This window comes from Hyla sarda, chromosome 4 (assembly GCF_029499605.1).
Source record: "Hyla sarda isolate aHylSar1 chromosome 4, aHylSar1.hap1, whole genome shotgun sequence".
Classification (NCBI taxonomy): Eukaryota; Metazoa; Chordata; class Amphibia; order Anura; family Hylidae; genus Hyla; species Hyla sarda.
The window spans coordinates 344,074,764-344,095,454 of record NC_079192.1 but is presented as its reverse complement, the minus strand read 5'-3'; the positions used below and the strand labels follow the sequence as shown (position 1 = coordinate 344,095,454).

The 20,691-nt window shown below is 43.9% G+C and overlaps 1 protein-coding gene across 3 annotated transcripts in view; it reads left to right on the top strand.

The window, feature by feature from the left end:
- Positions 1–14,466: 14,466 nt before the first annotated feature.
- HBEGF (heparin binding EGF like growth factor) overlaps positions 14,467–20,691 on the top strand; it is a 142,093-nt gene continuing 135,868 nt past the window's right edge. The window contains exons 1-2 of one of the 3 annotated variants that reach the window (XM_056516541.1): positions 14,467–14,723; positions 14,916–15,071. In XM_056516541.1, coding sequence (XP_056372516.1) covers positions 14,684–14,723; positions 14,916–15,071 — 196 coding nt within the window. In that variant the 5' untranslated portion in view covers positions 14,467–14,683. Of the gene's footprint in view, positions 14,724–14,915; positions 15,072–15,357; positions 15,424–20,691 lie in introns of those variants that run through there. The other 2 variants (XM_056516539.1, XM_056516540.1) reach the window with 2 other exon arrangements.

Sequence of the window (20,691 nt, the reverse complement as noted above, 5' to 3'; positions counted from 1 at the left end):
TGAATCGCCCCCCATTTCCCATAAAAAAAAATGTAAACAAAAATAAACATATGTGGTATCAAATGTCCAAACTATAAAAATATAATTCCAAATAATCAAGAAGAAAGTACAGGCAACTCACCACGTTGTAGTAACTTCGTGTTTATTACTGGGACATGCAGGTAAAGCGGCTCCACGCCACACCGGGATGCCGAACACTAGTGCGTTAACCGATGACAGCTGTTTCTTTCCTTTCAGGAACTTCAACAGATCGTCTCCATTCACCTGTGCACGTGACCATATATCTCCTCCCTTACCTGTGACGTTGTGCCGAGGTGAGCGGAGCTTCAATCTTACAAATAGATTTACCAATATTAGATTTATAGAAAAATTACTTATAAACCATAACATAATTGTGTATAAGTGAAAATAGCATTACTGCTGTGGTAAAAAACTGTTTAAAACCAGGCTAGTAAAAACAGAACCATTTGTAACCAAACCGATGTTCAGAGAAAGACTCCCATATCTATTCTATCATTTAACCCCCTCATGTCTTGAGCTCCCGTCCTCAATATCCAACGGGCTTCTATTTCTCTTAATTTTTTCACATTATCTTGATCTGGTTTTATTTTGACTTTTTCTATGCCTAAGAATTTTATATTTTTGATGTTTCCTGCATGTTCAGAGACCACGTGTTCTATCAGTCGCGGTGAACCTTTTTTTGTCACTATAGAGTGCATGTGTTCTCTGAATCTGATATTCATGGGTCTGATTGTACTGCCTATGTAAAATCTCATACATTCACATATGATTGCATATATTACATTTTTGGATCTGCAGCACATAAAATCTGTTATTTCTCTGGTAATGCCACCTATGTTAATACTGTTGCCAGTTATAAAATGGTGGCACCAGTTGCAATTTCCACATTTTTTATTTCCTCTGATTATTGATTTATTTAACCAGTTTTCTTCTGTTGTTCTTTTTTCAGTTATTTTACTTTTTACTAATTCGTCTTTTAAATTTTTTGTTCGCTTAAACGCTATCATGGGTTTTTCTATTTTTATTTTTCCAAGAATCTGGTCTCTTTCTATTAAATGCCAGTTTGTGTGTATAGATCTTTTAATTACTTCATGCATGGGACTATATTTGAATGTAAATGTAAACCTCTCTTTCTTTATGTCCTCATCTTTTATTTTAGTGTGTTTTCTGTGTCTCCTATTTTTTAATAGTGTGCTCCTGTCAATTTTTTTTAACTCTTTCTAGTGTGTTTTTAACATTTGAGGTGGATATCCCCTATCTTCTAACCGTTGTATCAATTCATCGGCCTGAGTATTAAACGCCTCTTCTGTGCTATTTATTCGTCTCAATCTGAGTAGTTGTCCATATGGTATTGCTTCTTTTGTGTGGGAGGGATGGTAGCTTTTATAATGTAGTAGGGTATTGCTTGCGGTTTGTTTTCTGTACCCTATTGTAGCGAGTGTGTTGTTTTGTTTTTTTATAAGAACGTCCAGAAATTCTAGTTCTGTATTACTATATTTGGAGGTAAAAGCCATATTCATTTGGTTAGAATTAAGATATTCAATGAAACTCTCAAAGTCTTTAGGAGAACCTTTCCAGAGCATGAACACGTCGTCTACAAAACGTGAATAGTGTCCTATATGCTCTAGGAAGGGATTTTCAACTGTAAAGACATATTTTTCTTCAAAAACCGCAAGGTACAGGTTAGCTAGTGTGCACGAGACCGGGGTCCCCATTGCGGTCCCACCCCTTTGGGCGTACCATTGTTCCCCAAATTGGAAGACATTATTTTTCAGAATAAACTCTATTGATTCACAGACGAAATTTACAAAATCTTCAGATTTTCCTGTCCGTATTAGGATTTCTCTAATGCAGTCGACGGCTAACCCCTGTGGTATTCGAGTGTATAAGCTTTCCACGTCTATTGACGTTAAAAGGTAGCCTTCCACACTGGGGATGCCGTCGAGTGCACCTAGGAAATCATCCGTATCTTTCACCAAAGATGGTACGTCAGCCAGTAATGGCCGTAACAACCAATCGGTATATGCAGAGAGGGATTCTGTCAATGAACCTACCTCGGAGACTATTGGTCTCCCTGGAGGGGAGTCCATAGTCTTATGTATTTTCGGTACAATGTACCATGTTGCATTTTTGGGGTTCAGTGGAAATAGCTTCTCTGCCATTTTATTTGACAGGATTCCTCTCTCTACCTGTTTTCTTAGTAAAGTTTGTAGCTGTGATTTAAGTTTTTTCATGGGGCTAGCTTTTAATTTCTCATATGTCCTCGTGTCATCCAATTGGCGATGCGCTTCCTTTAAGTAATCTGCTGTATTCATGATTACAGTGTTTCCACCCTTATCTGCCCTTTTTATCGTTATTTTATCCTTTTGTTTTTTTAACCACGTTAATGCTTTTTGTTCTCCTATTGTTAGATTAACAGTATCTTTAGGATATATTTGTGCTTTCAAATCGTCGAGTACTTTTTGTTGGAATAGCTCCAGGTTTCCTCCCGGTTGTAAGGGAGGAGAGAACGTGGAGCTATTCCCTCCTCTAAAATTCTTTACTTCGACCTCTGTGGGTGTGTTATCTGGTTCCCCGGTGTTCTCCCCTAGCAACGCTGTTAAAGCAAACAGACACTCCCTTTCGCTACCTACTGAATCTCTAAGAATGTTGAAACCTAGGGGTCCTACTGTTACTGGGATCTCTCCTTCTTTTTGACTACCTTCCTTTTCTCCATTTGTTTTATTAGCAAAAAATCTTTTTAAATTTAATTTTCTTATGGCTCTAAAAAGATCTATTTCAAAATCTTCCATGTTAAAGTCTTCAACTAAGCAGAAATTCAGTCCTCTTGAGAGGAGTTTTATAGTGTCCTCTTTAAGTATCAGACTGGACAAGTTAACTACTGCTGGTGTATTTTTATTTATCGGAACAAAGTCCTTTTGTGTTAATCTTCTTTCTTCATTTACTCTGTCCATTGTTACTGCTGATGTAACTTCTCCTTTGTTTTCTTTTTTTTCCTCTCTATTTATGACTGCCAAGTTACTCTCTTCCGTTTCGTTAGTTTTTTGGGATTTCTTTCCTCCTCCTCTTCCTCTTCTGATTTTTTTCTTACTTTCTTGTTTTTTTCCTTCTCGTTTTTTGACAGCTCGTTACTATTGTTCACACTATCTTCTGATGAACTGGTGTCTCCATCTGTTGTCCAAAAGTCTGAGGTTTTTTTATTTTTATTTTTTTCTTGGTTTTTATTTGTCAAATAAAATGGCAGAGAAGCTATTTCCACTGAACCCCAAAAATGCAACATGGTACATTGTACCGAAAATACATAAGACTATGGACTCCCCTCCAGGGAGACCAATAGTCTCCGGGGTAGGTTCATTGACAGAATCCCTCTCTGCATATACCGATTGGTTGTTACGGCCATTACTGGCTGACGTACCATCTTTGGTGAAAGATACGGATGATTTCCTAGGTGCACTCGACGGCATCCCCAGTGTGGAAGGCTACCTTTTAACGTCAATAGACGTGGAAAGCTTATACACTCGAATACCACAGGGGTTAGCCGTCGACTGCATTAGAGAAATCCTAATACAGACAGGAAAATCTGAAGATTTTGTAAATTTCGTCTGTGAATCAATAGAGTTTATTCTGAAAAATAATGTCTTCCAATTTGGGGAACAATGGTACGCCCAAAGGGGTGGGACCGCAATGGGGACCCCGGTCTCGTGCACACTAGCTAACCTGTACCTTGCGGTTTTTGAAGAAAAATATGTCTTTACAGTTGAAAATCCCTTCCTAGAGCATATAGGACACTATTCACGTTTTGTAGACGACGTGTTCATGCTCTGGAAAGGTTCTCCTAAAGACTTTGAGAGTTTCATTGAATATCTTAATTCTAACCAAATGAATATGGCTTTTACCTCCAAATATAGTAATACAGAACTAGAATTTCTGGACGTTCTTATAAAAAAACAAAACAACACACTCGCTACAATAGGGTACAGAAAACAAACCGCAAGCAATACCCTACTACATTATAAAAGCTACCATCCCTCCCACACAAAAGAAGCAATACCATATGGACAACTACTCAGATTGAGACGAATAAATAGCACAGAAGAGGCGTTTAATACTCAGGCCGATGAATTGATACAACGGTTAGAAGATAGGGGATATCCACCTCAAATGTTAAAAAACACACTAGAAAGAGTTAAAAAAATTGACAGGAGCACACTATTAAAAAATAGGAGACACAGAAAACACACTAAAATAAAAGATGAGGACATAAAGAAAGAGAGGTTTACATTTACATTCAAATATAGTCCCATGCATGAAGTAATTAAAAGATCTATACACACAAACTGGCATTTAATAGAAAGAGACCAGATTCTTGGAAAAATAAAAATAGAAAAACCCATGATAGCGTTTAAGCGAACAAAAAATTTAAAAGACGAATTAGTAAAAAGTAAAATAACTGAAAAAAGAACAACAGAAGAAAACTGGTTAAATAAATCAATAATCAGAGGAAATAAAAAATGTGGAAATTGCAACTGGTGCCACCATTTTATAACTGGCAACAGTATTAACATAGGTGGCATTACCAGAGAAATAACAGATTTTATGTGCTGCAGATCCAAAAATGTAATATATGCAATCATATGTGAATGTATGAGATTTTACATAGGCAGTACAATCAGACCCATGAATATCAGATTCAGAGAACACATGCACTCTATAGTGACAAAAAAAGGTTCACCGCGACTGATAGAACACGTGGTCTCTGAACATGCAGGAAACATCAAAAATATAAAATTCTTAGGCATAGAAAAAGTCAAAATAAAACCAGATCAAGATAATGTGAAAAAATTAAGAGAAATAGAAGCCCGTTGGATATTGAGGACGGGAGCTCAAGACATGAGGGGGTTAAATGATAGAATAGATATGGGAGTCTTTCTCTGAACATCGGTTTGGTTACAAATGGTTCTGTTTTTACTAGCCTGGTTTTAAACAGTTTTTTACCACAGCAGTAATGCTATTTTCACTTATACACAATTATGTTATGGTTTATAAGTAATTTTTCTATAAATCTAATATTGGTAAATCTATTTGTAAGATTGAAGCTCCGCTCACCTCGGCACGACGTCACAGGTAAGGGAGGAGATATATGGTCACGTGCACAGGTGAATGGAGACGATCTGTTGAAGTTCCTGAAAGGAAAGAAACAGCTGTCATCGGTTAACGCACTAGTGTTCGGCATCCCGGTGTGGCGTGGAGCCGCTTTACCTGCATGTCCCAGTAATAAACACGAAGTTACTACAACGTGGTGAGTTGCCTGTACTTTCTTCTTGATTATTTGGATTTGCATTCATCCTATCACTATCGCAGTACATGAGCACCACCGCATGAAGATACGCTGCTAGAGTACGCACACAGACTGTTTAAGGGAGAATATATAGAGGGAGAGCAGTGCCAGCACTTCAATCTCTGTTGTGAAGTCTTATAAAAATATAATGTTCATTAAACTGCACGGTCAATGGCGTATACGTAAAACAAAAATTCCCAAATTGCGTATTTTTGGGCATTTTGTATACCCTAAAAAAATTTATAAAAAGTGTTTAAGTCCTTACCAATGCAGGACGTATATGTACGTCCTGCGCGGACTCCTGCAATATAACGCGGGGTCACGCAGTCATATCGGGTCGGTCCAGGCAGCCATCAATGGCCTGCACCCGCGGCTAATACCGGACATCCCCGATCTGAAGTGAAACTGAAACCTTCCCGGCAGCTCAGCGGTGCTGTTAGGGACCGCCGCGGTGAAATCCCGGCATCCCGAACAGCTTGCAGGACGAGCTTGTGAGGAGGATCCCTACCTACCTCCTGCGCGTCCGATTGCCGAATGACTGCCCCCGTGCCTGAGATCCAGGCAGGAGCAGTCGAGCAGTGATAACACTGATCAATGCCATGCTATTGCATGGCAGTTGTAAGAAATCAGTGTGTGCAATGTTATAGTCCCCTATGGGGCTATAACATTGCAAAAAAAAAAAAGTGAAAATAAAGTGTTAATAAATGTGATTCAACCCCTTCCCTAATAAAAGTCTAAATCACCCCCCTTTTCCCATAAAAAAAAATGTAAATATAAATAAATATAAACATGTGGTATCGCCGCATGTGTAAATGTCGGAGCTATAAAAATATATTGTTAATTAAACCGCACAGTAAATGGCGTACACGTAAAAAAAAATTCCAAAGTCCAAAAATAGCGTATTTTTGGTCACTTTTTATACTATAAAATAATGAATAAAAAGTGATCAAAAAGTCTGATCAAAACAAAAATGGTACCAATAAAAACTTTAGATCATGGTGCAAAAAAATTAGCCCTCATACATCCCCGTATAGAGAAAAAAAAAGTTATAGGGGGTCAGAAGGTTAGATTTTTAAATGTATTCATTCAACGTGCATGTAGTAATGATTTTTTCCAGAAGCACGACAAATTCAAACCTATTTAAGTAGGGTATCATTTTAATCGTAAGGACCTACAGAATAAAGAGAAGGTGTCATTTTTACCGAAAAATGCACTGCATAGAAACGAAAGCCTCAAAAATTTCAAAATTTTGTTTCACCGTAAATTTTTGGGTAAAATTACTGATGTCATTACAAAGTAGAATTGGTGGCGCAAAAAAGAAGCCTTCATATGGATTTTTAGGTGGAAAATTGAAAGGGTTATGATTTTTAAAAGGTAAGGAGGAAAAAACGAAAATGCAAAAACTGAAAAATGCTGAGTCCTTAAGGGTTAAAAAAAGTCCCATCAAAACAAAAATGGTACCAATAAAAACTACAGACTACGGTGCAAAAGATGAGCCTCATATAATCCAATACGCAGAAAAATAAACGTTTATAGGAGTCAGAAGATGACAATTTTAGGCATACAAATTTTGGTGCATGTAGTTATAATTTTAAGTAATAAAATAAACTCTACATAAATTAGGTATCCTTGTGACCGTATGGCCCTACAGAATAAATATAAGATGTCATTTTTACCAAAAAGTGCACTGCATAGCAGTGGTGTGGAAATTTAATAATAAACTACTTGTCCACGGGACTAAAACGGAGCAAAATTTACTTGTCCCTCTTGTCGATCCACTTGTCCGGGCCAATTTTTGCTTTTACAATCTAATTTTTTCCTCCTTGCCCTATAATAGCCATAACTAACTACTATAATGATACCTTCTAATTTTTCCATAACACATAATACGAAACAAAAAAAAATATTGGTGAAGTGAAATTGAAATAGTAAAAAGATAATTTAGCTAATTTGGTGGTTTTCTTTTCTACGCCATTTACCTTGTGGTTGAGATAACATGTTATTTTGATACTTTAGGTCGGCCTGATTACAGCCATACCAGATTTGTATAGTTTACCAGGCTTTATGAGGGCTAATTCTTGTTACATAATCTGTTTTTTGTATCAGTACCATTTTGGTATTAAACTGACTTTTTAATCGGTTTTAACGTTTTTCTGGGATATTATAATAATTGCAATTCTGTGGTTTGGTATTTTTTTTACATTTACGTCATTTACTGTATGGGATACATAATGTTATATTTTAATAGTTCGTACAATTACGCACAAAGCGATACCAAATATGTTTATTACATTTATTATATTTATATTAAAGGAGTACTCTGATTTAAAAAATGTATACCCCCCAAATGTTCCCCTTGGCTGTACCTCTCTGAGCATGTACTTATTTATGAAATCGGTCCAGCCATTCTTCTGCAGCAGGGCCACGTATTTTCTGCCACTTCCTGGTTATGGTGGTGTGGAGGATGACGTAAAAATCGTCATCTCCCATGCTGCCTTGCTACAATTTCCTGTCCCTCCGTGCCTCCCTCCTCCTCAACCGCTCCCCTCTCTCTTACCTAATCATTTTAATAAAAACGCCCATACTCCTAAACACACCCCTTTCATCTTTGTCTCCCTCCCCCTCCACTCCCCTGCACCAATGAAAGGGAGCTCCGCCGCTGCACTCGGCTCCCAGCGTAGATATAGCAATGCGCGCGCACGCATGCGCTCTGAATTGAGGATACGCTAAAAAAAGTTACTAAGTCGTTTGTAGAATATCACGGTTAGTTATGCCAGCGTAACTATCAGGGATATCATTGGCCTACAATTATCACATGTCCGGTCCCGGCGAGATTGTATGTGCACACGCGCGGCTGGATCGCGCTGATAGGCGTGGGTATCCTACAGCTATCCCATGTCCGGTCCCAAGGAGATGGTATGTGCGCACGCTCAGCCGGATCACGCTGATTGGCGGAGGATAATCTGACGCGTTTGCACAGCCCAGCCAATGACGGCTGTGCAAACGAAGACTATATGAATAGGCAAAGGATGGGAGTGACTGGATCGCGGCGAGGGGGGCAGGCTTAGAGAGGAGAAGACTAAGAACGGTGACGTTTCGTTACCAAGATGGCCGGGGAACGAAATTCATAATTCTGGCAGACAGGCTGAACTTCCGGATATCGGAAAAGTCAAGGATGCGTGCAAGTGAGACTATTGAGGTAATTGACTTTATTATATAACTTCGTGCTAGTTGCGCAATGCCATAAAATAACTTTGCTCCAGAGTACTCCTTTAAGGGGATGATTTAAACTTTTAATATGAAAGGGGTCAATGTGTGTCTTTTAAACTTTTATTAAAAATGTTTCTTACACTTTAATAGTCCCTTAGGGGACCTTTAGGAGGAATTACTAGGATTCCTCATACAGATCAATAGTTCTATTGAACTCCATTGATCTGTGTGCTCTGCGATCCATTGATAGAGCCTAGTCCAGCCAATGACAGAGCCACGGACACCAGGGAACAGAGGTAAGGCCTCCGGCTACCTCTATAGTGGATCGCCCCCGCCCCCCGATAGCGCTGCATCAACCCCACTAGCCCACAAGGGACCATTCACATATCCCTTTAGGCGCCGCTTCGACAGCGGTGATCTAAAGGGTTAATAGCCAGCTGCGGCGATCGTCGCATGCTGGCTATTAGCGGCGGCCCCCAGCTACTGAAAACAGCCAGGGGGCTGCAGAGTATGGAGTGGGCACGAGTCCGGAGCCAGTTCCATACACCCCTCTGAGCGCCGCCATGCTTGTCTGTGACTTTTAGGTCCAGCGCTGCCGTCACCACTGCTTTCTAGTGAATAGCTAGGCTGTATTCTATGTGACGTCACCACGGCTCTCTAGTGAATAGCTAGGCTATATTCTATATGATGTCACCACTGCTCTCTAGTGAATAGCTAGGCTATATTCTATGTGATGTCACCACTGTTCTCTAGTGAATACCTAGGCTATATTCTATGTGATGTCACCACTGTTCTCTAGTGAATAGCTAGGCTATATTCTCTGATGTCACCACTGCTCTCTAGTGAATAAATAGGCTATATTCTCTGTGATGACACCACTGCTCTCTACTGAATAGCTAGGCTATATTCTCTGTGACGTCACCACGGCTCTCTAGTGAATAGCTAGGCTATATTCTATATGATGTCACCACTGCTCTCTAGTGAATAGCTAGGCTATATTCTATGTGATGTCACCACTGTTCTCTAGTGAATAGCTAGGCTATATTCTCTGATGTCACCACTGCTCTCTAGTGAATAAATAGGCTATATTCTCTGTGATGACACCACTGCTCTCTACTGAATAGCTAGGCTATATTCTCTGTGATGACACCACTGCTCTCTAGTGAATAGCTAGGCTATATTCTATGTGATGTCTCCACTGCTCTCTAGTGAATAGCTAGGCTATATTCTCTGATGTCTCCACTGCTCTCTAGTGAATAGCTAGGCTATATTCTATATGATGTCCCCACTGCTCTCTAGTGAATAGCTAGGCTATATTCTATGTGATGTCACCACTGCTCTCTAGTGAATAGCTAGGCTATATTCTCTGATGTTACCACTGCTTTCTAGTGAATAACTAGGCTATATTCTCTGTGATGACACCACTGCCCTCTACTGAATAGCTAGGCTATATTCTATGTGACGTCACCACTGCTCTCTAGTGAATAGCTAGACTATATTCTCTTTGATGACACCACTGCTCTCTAGTCAATAGCTAGGCTATATTCTATGTGACGTCACCACTGCTTTCTAGTGAATAGCTAGGCTATATTTTATGTGACGTCCCCACTTCTCTCTAGCGAATAGCTAGGCTATATTCTATGTGACGTCCCCACTTCTCTCTAGCGAATAGCTAGGCTATATTCTATGTGATGTCACCACTGCTCTCTACTGAATAGCTAGGCTATATTCTATGTGATGACACCACTGCTCTCTACTGAATAGCTAGGCTATATTCTCTGTGATGACACCACTGCTCTCTACTGAATAGCTAGGCTATATTCTCTGTGATGACACCACTGCTCTCTAGTGAATAGCTAGGCTATATTCTATATGATGTCCCCACTGCTCTCTAGTGAATAGCTAGGCTATATTCTATGTGATGTTACCACTGCTCTCTAGTGAATAGCTAGGCTATATTCTATGTGATGTCTCCACTGCTCTCTAGTGAATAAATAGGCTATATTCTATGTGATGTCTCCACTGCTCTCTAGTGAATAGCTAGGCTATATTCTCTGATGTCACCACTGCTCTCTAGTGAATAGCTAGGCTATATTCTCTGTGATGACACCACTGCTCTCTACTGAATAGCTAGGCTATATTCTATGTGATGTCACCACTGCTCTCTAGTGAATAGCTAGGCTATGTTCTCTGATGTCACCACTGCTCTCTACTGAATAGCTAGGCTATTTTATATGTGACGTCACCACTGCTCTCTAGTGAATAGCTAGGCTATATTCTATGTGACGTCACCACTGCTCTCTAGTGAATAGCTAGGCTATATTCTCTGTGACGTCTCAACTGCTCTGTAGTGAATAGCTAGGCTATATTCTATGTGATTTCACCACTGCTCTCTACTGAATAGCTAGGCTATATTCTATGTGATGTCACCACTGCTTTCTAGTGAATAGCTAGGCTATATTCTTTGTGATGTCACCACTGCTCTCCAGTGAATAGCTAGGCCATATTCTATATGACGTCACCACTGCTCTCTAGTGAATAGCTAGGCTATATTCTATGTGATGTCACCACTGCTCTCCAGTGAATAGCTAGGCCATATTCTATATGACGTCACCACTGCTCTCTAGTGAATAGCTAGGCTATATTCTATATGACGTCACCACTGCTCTCTAGTGAATAGCTAGGCTATATTCTCTGTGATGTCACCACTGCTCTCTAGTGAATAGCTAGGCTATATTCTATGTGATGTCACCACTGCTCTCTAGTGAATAGCTAGGTTATATTCTATGTGACGTCACCACTGCTCTCTAGTGAATAGCTAGGCTATATTCTCTGTGATGTCTCCACTGCTCTCTAGTGAATAGGCAACATTCTTAGTATGTCACTGCTGTTGTACATAGGGGTGCCGGATCCGGCGGGGGGGGGGGGGGGGAGGGGCAAACCGGGCGCTCCCGTACCCGGGCCGGATCAGCCCGTGACTCCATTTACTTTAATGACCCGACCGGAGTCTAACAATGACTCCGGTCGGCTCAGTTTTGACCCGTATGCGGTTTCCTGACCGGACCTTTTTAGGTTTTAGGTCCGGTCCAAAACCACATATGGGTCAAAACTGAGCCGACCGGAGCCACCGTTAGACTCCGGTCGGGTCATTAAAGTAAATGGAGTCACGGGCTGATCCGGCCGGGGTACGGGAGCGCCCATTTTGCCCCTCCCCCCGCCGGATCCGGCACCCGTATGTACAAAACATGGTGTGAATGCACCCGAAGACTACATTCTCATGTACTGTAAGAAATGGATGCTCTTTACACAGGTGTACATTATTTCAGGAGGAATAATCGCTGAGTCCGCACCTGCTAAGCATTGCTTAAGTGCTCAGTCCACAGGTAATGAAAAACTTCATAGAAAGAATGTAAAGATGACGGCACTCACCATACAGTAGAAAAGTCTTTATTCTAGGTGCATGTAAGACATCCACAGGCAGAGACAGTAAGGACAGAGGTGTTCAGATGGTACAGACTATTTCACATGACATATGCGCTTCCTCTAGCCGAGACACAGCAACCATTCACGCAAACGTACAGTATATGCAGGAGAAGCCGGAAGTGTTGTCATTGCAAAACGTCCATATGAAACATATTGTGTTACAAAGTGTCAAAACATATCAAAAAACATATACTTAACCATGTTATAAAGAAACATCAGCACAATCAATTTGCAATAAAATACAAAGACTGGTTCACAAAAAGGAGCTAAACTCATTATGATCATCGAGCCCCTAAGGCTACGGTAGCATCCAGTCTAGCTATCCACATAGCTTTTCTCTGTAAGAGCAAAGTGCTGCGATCCGCTCCGTGGGGAGGGAGTTTAACCCTCTCCAGGCTGACAAATCTTAGTTCTGTACAATTTCCTCCATGTGGGCTATGATTCGGAGCGCACCGCTGCCCGTTCTCACTGATCTGAGATGTTCACGGATACGGATATGCAGCTGCCTGATAGTTTTCCCAATATAGAAGAAACCACGTGGACAAATGAGAGCATAGACAGGAGGAGGTTACAATCACATAGTAAACCAGCTAATAACTTGCCGCACAGACTTACTTGTTCATTTGTCCTTGTGGCTTCTTTATACGGTATTAGGAAAACTATCGGGCAGCTGCATGTCCGTGAACACCTCAGATCAGTGAGAACAGGCAGTGGTGCGCCCCGATTCATAGCCCACATGAAGGAATCATATGGAGGAAATTGTTCAAAACTAAGATTTTTCCGGCCTGAAGAGGGTTAATCTCGCTCCCCACGATCACAGCACTTAGCTCTTACAGAGAGGATAGCTAGACTTGATGCTTCCAGAGCCTTAGGGCTCAATGATAGCAACGAGTTTAGCTCCTTTTTGTGAACCAGTCTTTGTATTTTATTGCAAATTGATTGTGCTGATGTTTTTTATAATATGTGGTTAAGTATATATGTATATATATATATTTTTTTTATATGTTTTGACACTTTGTATCACAATATGTTTCATATGGACGTTTTGCAATGACAACAACACTTCTTGCTTCTCCCGCATATACTGTACGTTTGAGTGGATGGACGCCGTGTCTCGGCTAGAGGAAGCGCACGTGTCGTGTGAAACAGTCAGTCCCGTCTGAACACCTCTGTCCTTACTGTCTCTGCCTGTGGACGTCTTACATGCACAGTCACTAGAATAAAAACTTTGCTCCTGTATGGTGAGTGCTGTCATCTTTACATTCTTTCTATGAAGACTGTATTCTCAGTAATGTCATCACTGCTCTCTAGTGATTGGCTAGGCTGGATTCTCATTGATGTCACTGATCTCTTGTGAATGTATAGGCTGCACTCTGTGATCTCACCTCTGATCTCTAGTCAATGGATAGGCTGCATTCTTAGTAATGTCAGCACTGTTCTCTAGTAAATAAGAGGGGTACTGCAGTTTAAGACAACTTATCCCCTATCGGCTGGGACCCCAGCGATCTCCTGCACGGCTCTGGCTCACTCATGCTCTCTCCATGCATCTCCATGGGAGCATTCGTGTATCTCAGGCTCACCCATGGAGATACATAGAGGGGGCGTGTCGACCACAGCTTTGTGGGGGGATCGCTCTGAGCGCGAAGAGAGCTGGGTGCAGGCAGGTGAATGCAGGGTCCTCGTGGTCCTGTGGATAGGAGATAAGTTGTCTTACACTGCAGTACTCCTTTAATATGTTACTTTCTCAAAACTGTGTCCCTGTAGTGTAATGTGACCCTCTGCACTGGACACAGTTTTCTGCTTTAGAGTATGTTCGCACTACGGATTTGTAGCTGAATATTCGCTTGCGGAATTCAGTGAGCGGAGATTCAGCCTGGCAGCCAGCAGCGGTGGTAGGACCACGTGGCACTGCGCCGTCACCATTGATGGCTATGCAGTGCTCGCGGACTTCCGCGCAAAGATGTTCTTTCTTTGTGTGGAACAATTCCACCGCTGAAATTCCGCAGTGTGAACGGGTCTTGCGGAAGACCCATTCACACAGATGCTAACGTTCACTGTGCAAAATTTCACTCGCAGGATTCCGCACACAGAATTCCGCAGTGTGAACGGGTCTCGCACACGGAATTCCGCAGTGTGAACATACCCTTACAGCCCACTTGCTGCAGGCAATGGATTTTATGTACCACCATTCTGCAACATGGCACATAGGATGCCTTATGTAGTCAACAGCTTTTATAGTGGTGGCAGCTGAAAAGCAAAAGGTGTTGTTGAGGGGGTTCCGACTGGCTGCTTGGCATCACTCAGGCAAAGTGGCATAAGGAAGACCTCTGTGCATAAAGTTGGAGGGTGCCAGCAGTGCAGTTCTACAAATATAGGAAGAACAGCGCCATTGCCCAGAAGGACTTAACTGATGTTATTCACGCGTGCTGAATGTCTGCCCAGTGCCCACGTCCTGTGTGTGACTGGGGTCTTAGTCAAGAAGGGAGTGGCTAGTCATATTTAAGGCAACAGCCGCTGCCAGGCATTACTCCAGTGCCAGTGAGGCGCCGCGCTCGGTGGACATGCGGGCTGTACGGTGCGGGGCGCCGCTCATGACTTAGCGCTGCCGGACCCCTTCTCCCTGGAGCGACCATGAAGTTTGTGAAGTTGGCGCTCGTCATTGCGCTACAAGGTAACGCTGCGCTCCCGTGAAGTTTAGCGCTTCATGTCGCGTCCTGTCACTGTGCTCTATTCTCAGCTAACTGGGCTATAAATGGCGCTTTCGTACCTCATTGTGAAATGCAACTCGGGGTTATTTATATCCCGGCCAGCGCCGCGCTCCTCTTCCCAGTCTGTGAGGTAAATGCTGCACATTCTCTTCCAGGCTTGATAGCTGTCACTTGCTCACACGGAGCGGCCATTGATCACAATGAAGTTCTCCACAAGCCGACCAATGAGCTGGCCGAGCAGGCTGAGCGAGCCGGGGGTAAAGAGAAGCCGCTGGTCGCAGGCGGAAATCACATCATAGCGTCCTCCAGAGGTAGGTGAGGGGGGGTGCGTGCCAGCTGAGGGGTGCACGGTTCAACCAGACATATTTGGGGGTCACTATGTTTCTAAACATCAACAGGTGTAGAAAACAGAAGTGGAGACAGTTGAGGACCCCTGGCAGGGCTATGTTTGCCATTAAATACCATAGACCAGTGTTTCCCAACCAGGGTGCCTCCAGCTGTTGCAAAACTACAACTCCCAGCATGCCTGGACAGCCGAAGGCTGTCCAGGCATGCTGTGAGTTGTAGTTTTGCAACAGCTGGAGGCACCCTGGTTGAGAAACAGTGCCCTAGACCTATGCCGGCAGTGTTGAGAGTGCCAGCACTTAACCCCTTGAGGACCAGGTCAGTATTATTTTTGTTTTTGTTTTTTTTTTCCTCCTCGCCTTCTAAAATCCATAACTTGTATTTATTTCCATCCACAGACTAGTATGAGGGCTTGTTTTTTGTGCGACCAATTGTCCCTTGTAATGACATCACTCATTTTATCATAAAATGTACGGCGAACCCTAAAAAAATTATAATTTGTGCTCGTGTCATGCAGAGGACGTAAAAGTACATCCTGGTGTATTAGGTACCACCGCATCAGGATGCACATATACGTCCATTGTTCTTAAGGGGTTAAGTGGGCATAAAAAAATAAACCTTTGTGTGAATCCACTTAGGTCAGAACAGCATAATTTATATCAGCATATTTGCAGCAGCTTAGTATGTTGTGTATTTGTGATTGATTTTCGTTCTGTGGTGAATCTGCCACAAAACTGCATGTAATGTACATTTTTTGGCTGCATATTTTTGATCGATCTGCATGAAAAAATTTAGACACACATGAAATTCCCTTAAAGGGGTACTCCGGCCCTCCTGAGATATCTTATTGACAACTTATAAGATGTCTGATCACGGGGGTCCTGCCGTTGGGGACCCCCCCTGCAATCTTATGCAGACATCAACCTGTGGCAGCTGCACAGGGCGATGTTCGCTCCGTGTCTAAAGGGTTACAACTACAGGGCTGGAGATTCGTGACGTCACAACTCTGCCCCCTTGTGACATCACGCCCCACCCCCTCAATGCAAGTCTATGGGGGAGGGTGTGTGACGGCTGGAGTACCCCTTTAATGCAGGGATGGCTAACCTGAAGCCCTCCAGCTGTTTTCAAAACTATAAACTGGGCATGCTGGTAGTTGTAGTTTTGCAACAGCTGAAGAGCAGCAAATTGGACACCACAGCCCTAATGGGATATGTTCATTCCGAATGCCTAGGGCAGCACCAGAAGTAAATACAGCCCTGGTACAAACAAACAGCTTAGGGCCTATTCCACAGCACACCTCCGACTTCCACACCTGCCAGACAGTAAGGGTACATTCCCACACAGCGTATTTGCTGCTGCGTATTTTATTTTCTCTGTTGAAATCAATGGGTAGGAAAATACGCAGCAAAATACGCCATGTGGGAACGTACCCTAATAGCCATGCTTAGGAAGGATCTGCGCTTTTCTTCGGGCTAAATGGTTGTGAGATTACCATAAGGCTGCTTTCACACTATAAAATACCTCCGTTGTAAACGCCCATTATAAAAACCCTGGAAATTGCCCGTTAAACGGCCGTTATAGTCTATGGTATTTTTCCAATAGCCGTTTTAACCCGTTATCGCCTGTTATTAATAACGGCCGTTATTTTGTGATGGGCGATAGTAACGGGAGAAATAGTTCATGCACTATTTCTTCCGTTCATTCGCCCGTCACAAAATAACTCCATTATTAATAACGGGCAATAACCAGTTAAAACGGCTGTTGGGAAATTCCCATAGACTATAATGGGATTAACGGCTGATTTCCAGGGTTTTTATAACGGGCGTTTATAACGGAGGTATTTTTATAGTGTGAAAGCAGCCTAATGCTGAGGATATCTTTTTCTGAATTGGCTATTTCCTGTTGGAGTTTGTAAGTGTGAGGTCACTTTTCTCCCTCCCACACATCAGCTACTCCATCCATTAAAACACGCCTGGAAGATGCAATAGACCAGTGTTTTCTAACCAGGGTGCCTCCAGCTCTTGCAAAACTACAATTCCTCGAAGAATGTTCTCTCTCCCACTAAGCGGACGCTCCAACAATTGAAGCAAAGACACTTCTGAACACCTGATTAGTGATGTAATGTCTTGGGCTGAACTACAACCTGGGAAAACCTGAGACATCAGTCATTTTGTATGCTGTTAAAAATAAACATTGGGGCAAAAACCACAGAAGAATTGTGAGACCACTAGGAAACACAGGAACAGACACTATATAATGCCTTACACCAAAAATTGTGAATTTTACCCATATAAAAACTACAGCTCATGGCCTGAAAATATGCCCTTATACGTCCCGTTTTTGCGCCCCAGAATAGGGCAGTTTTCAACATGCCTATTTTGTAAAAAAAAAAAAAAATGTGACTGTTTTAAAAGTACAATAATAGACAAGCAAGTAAATATGGTCATTGTTTTAACCCCTAGAGGACGCAGTGTGTATTGGTACCTGTACGTCCCGAGTCCCGTTGCCTGCTATGAAGAAAGTGCAGGAGCTTTGCTCACATAGACCACGGGTTTTGGCTGCTATCAGCAGCTAGGGACTCGCTGGTAATGTCGGACCTCAGTGATCGCGCTGATGATCACCATTTACCCCTGAGATGCAATTTTGATCACGGCAATTTTGATCACTCTCTTCTCCTCCAGACCCTGTGGGCTCCGCTATCCCTCCAGAATGGGTCTTCCCTCTCTGTCTATCTCTGACTTAGCTCAAGTTTCCCGTTCTGTGGTGACTGCCTTAGAGGGGTCCTCCTTTAGCCGACCCTCTAGAGAAACCCGTTCTCCTTCTCCCTACACTAAACGCTCTCACAAGCGTACCAAGGGTATTTCCTCCGACACATCTCAGGAATCTACTAGCAGACATAGGCGTAGAAGTTTCCTTTCACCGTTCCTGGCCTGCACCTAAGGTTTTCAGCTCTCATGCTGAATTTGATACCTTGCTGGAGTCTGCCTGGAAGCTTCCTGACAAGAAGTTTCAAGAAACCAAGAAGGTTCAAGCGCAGTTTCCCTTCGCCAAGGACCTTATTGCTTGGTGGACCACTCCTCCTACAGTGGACCCTCCGGTCTCCCGCCTGTCAAAAGCAACTCCTCTGCCATTGACGGACGCAGCGTCCTTCAAAGATCCGGCGGACAAGAAGGTGGAGACTCTCGAAAATTTGCCTTGCTTCCTGCTTCTGCTTGGTGTCAAAAGCCCTTTCAGTCTGGGCTTCCCAACTCCGCCAGGGTATTCTTTCTGGTTCTCCCGCCGAGGAAGTATCTGATTTAGCTCTCCAACTATCCAGGGCTGGAGACTTTCTGTACTGCTGCTATGCAATCAGCCCGTTGTGCGGCCTTTGCCACAGGCAACTTGGTGGCCCTTCGTCGTTCTATGTGGCTTAAGGCCTGAAACACGGATGCCGCTTCTAAAGCTTCCTTTTACTGGTTTTCGTCTGTTTGGTAAACGCCTGGATGAGATTATCTTAGAGGCGACGGGTGGTAAAAGTTCCTTGTTACCCCAAAATAAAGCTTGCAGCACTACCTCTCGTCGAAAGTCTACCTCTTTTTGGTCCTTTTTTGCGTTTGGTTCCAGTGGGATGTCCAGACCGGTGCCCTCGCGGGACAAGAAGGCTCCCTCCTTCCAAACTCGTTCCTCCTGGAAATCAAATAACCGTTCCGGTTGTTTCTCGGCCAAAGCGGACAACTGTAAGCCTTCCTCTGCCTGCAGGGACACCCCCCACCCGTGTTTTTTTTCTTGGGTGGGAGGTCGTCTGCTTCTCTTCCGGGACACTTGGTCTGCACACGTGCAGGACTCCTGGGTCAGGGACGTGGTGTCTAACGGATACTGGATTGAATTTGCCTCCCTTCCAAGGGACCGCTTTTTTCATTCCAGGGCTCCCTGGTCCCTCTCTCTGGGGAGGGCCTTTCTGGGCAAACTCCAGTCCCTCCTCATTCAGGGAGTTATTGTCCTGGTTCCTCCATAAAAACATTTAAATTTTTTTTTTTTTTATTCCAACCTCCAAGAAAGGGGGATCCGTGTGCTCGATCCTAGATCTGAAGCACCTCAACCAATATCTTCTCCTCGCCATTTCCGCATGGAGTCTCTTTGTTCGGTCGTGGCGTCCATGGATCAAGGAGAGTTTCTTTCCTCAGTGGACATTTGGGATGCCTACCTCCATATTCCAATTTTTCCAGGACATCAGCGGTATCTCCACTTTGCAGTTCCGGAAGGCCATTTTCAGTTTGTGGCCCTTCCTTTCAGTCTGGCCACTGCTCTAAGGGTCTTCACCAAGGTTCTGGCGCCTGTGATTGCTCTCTTACGGTTGAGAGGTGTCTCAGTGATTCCGTACCCGGACACACTCCTGATCAAGGCCCCAACCAGAACCCAGAATCGGGAGAGCCTCCGTCTCACCCTTCAAACCTTGTCTCGTTTCGGTTGGATGGTCAATCAGGACAAGTCCAATCTAACTCCCACTCAGTCTCTAATTTTTCTGGGACGCCCGGATTCTGCTTCCGCCGGACAAACGGCTGGTCCTCTTGTCAGGTGTCCAGATGCTTCTGAACCCTGCTCCATTGTCCATTCGATTTTGCATGAAGGTACTGGGTCGGATGGTGGCGGCCATGGAGGCAGTTACACTTGCTCAGTTTCATTACCGTCCTCTCCAACTTGCTCTTCTATCCCGGTGGGACAGATCTCCATTGTCCCTCGATCGCAGGATCATTCTGCCTCGGAGGTGTCACCAATCCCTTCTGTGGTGGCTTCATTCCCCTCTAATTTTACAGGGGCACTCTTTTCTGCCCCTCTGTTGGCAAGTTGTCACGACGGATGCCAGTCTTTCGGGTTGGGGAGATATCTTCAGGGACCAGACAGTCCAAGGCCTTTGGTCGCGCTCCGGTTCCCTACTCTGTACCGGAGAGCTCGCTGCCCCGGCCCCCGTCTGTTTTGTCCCAGCGCTTCCTGGTCAGACATGCTGACCGAGAGCGCAGGGATTCCTCCAGCAGGGATGCGGTCAGCGTGGCGGCTGATTCCCCCCCCCCCCCCGCACATGCGCCGCATCCCGTGTCCCCATACCTGCAGCCCCGTCCTCCTGCGCTGCTTCTGTTTCCCGGCGCGCGGCACCCCTCCTTAGGGGGCGCGCGCCGACTTCATGTAATTTAAAGGGCCAGCACACCATTGATTGGTGCCTGGCCCATACGGCCCCTATAAATGTCTCCTGCCCCTTCCTGCCCTCGCCGGATCTTTAGTGCCTTGTGCCGAGTGAAAGCGTTTCCAGTGTTCTGTGTTGCCCTTGCCTGTTGCTGACCGTTGCCCATGACTACCGCTAGTGAACCCATACTGCCTGCCTTGACCTGTTGCCTGACTATCGCCTGTGAACCTGTTCCGCCTGCCCAGACCTCTGCTACGTCTGACTTCGCTTCTGCCTGCTCCTCCTGTACAGCGCCATTCTCGGGTACCAGAGGGGTCGAGTCGCTTTCGGGTGGAACGACCTGGGGGCTACCTGCCGCAGCAAGACCATCCCGCTTTGCGGCGGGCCCTGGTGAAGACCAGTAGTCCCTTAGATTCCATTCCCCTGGT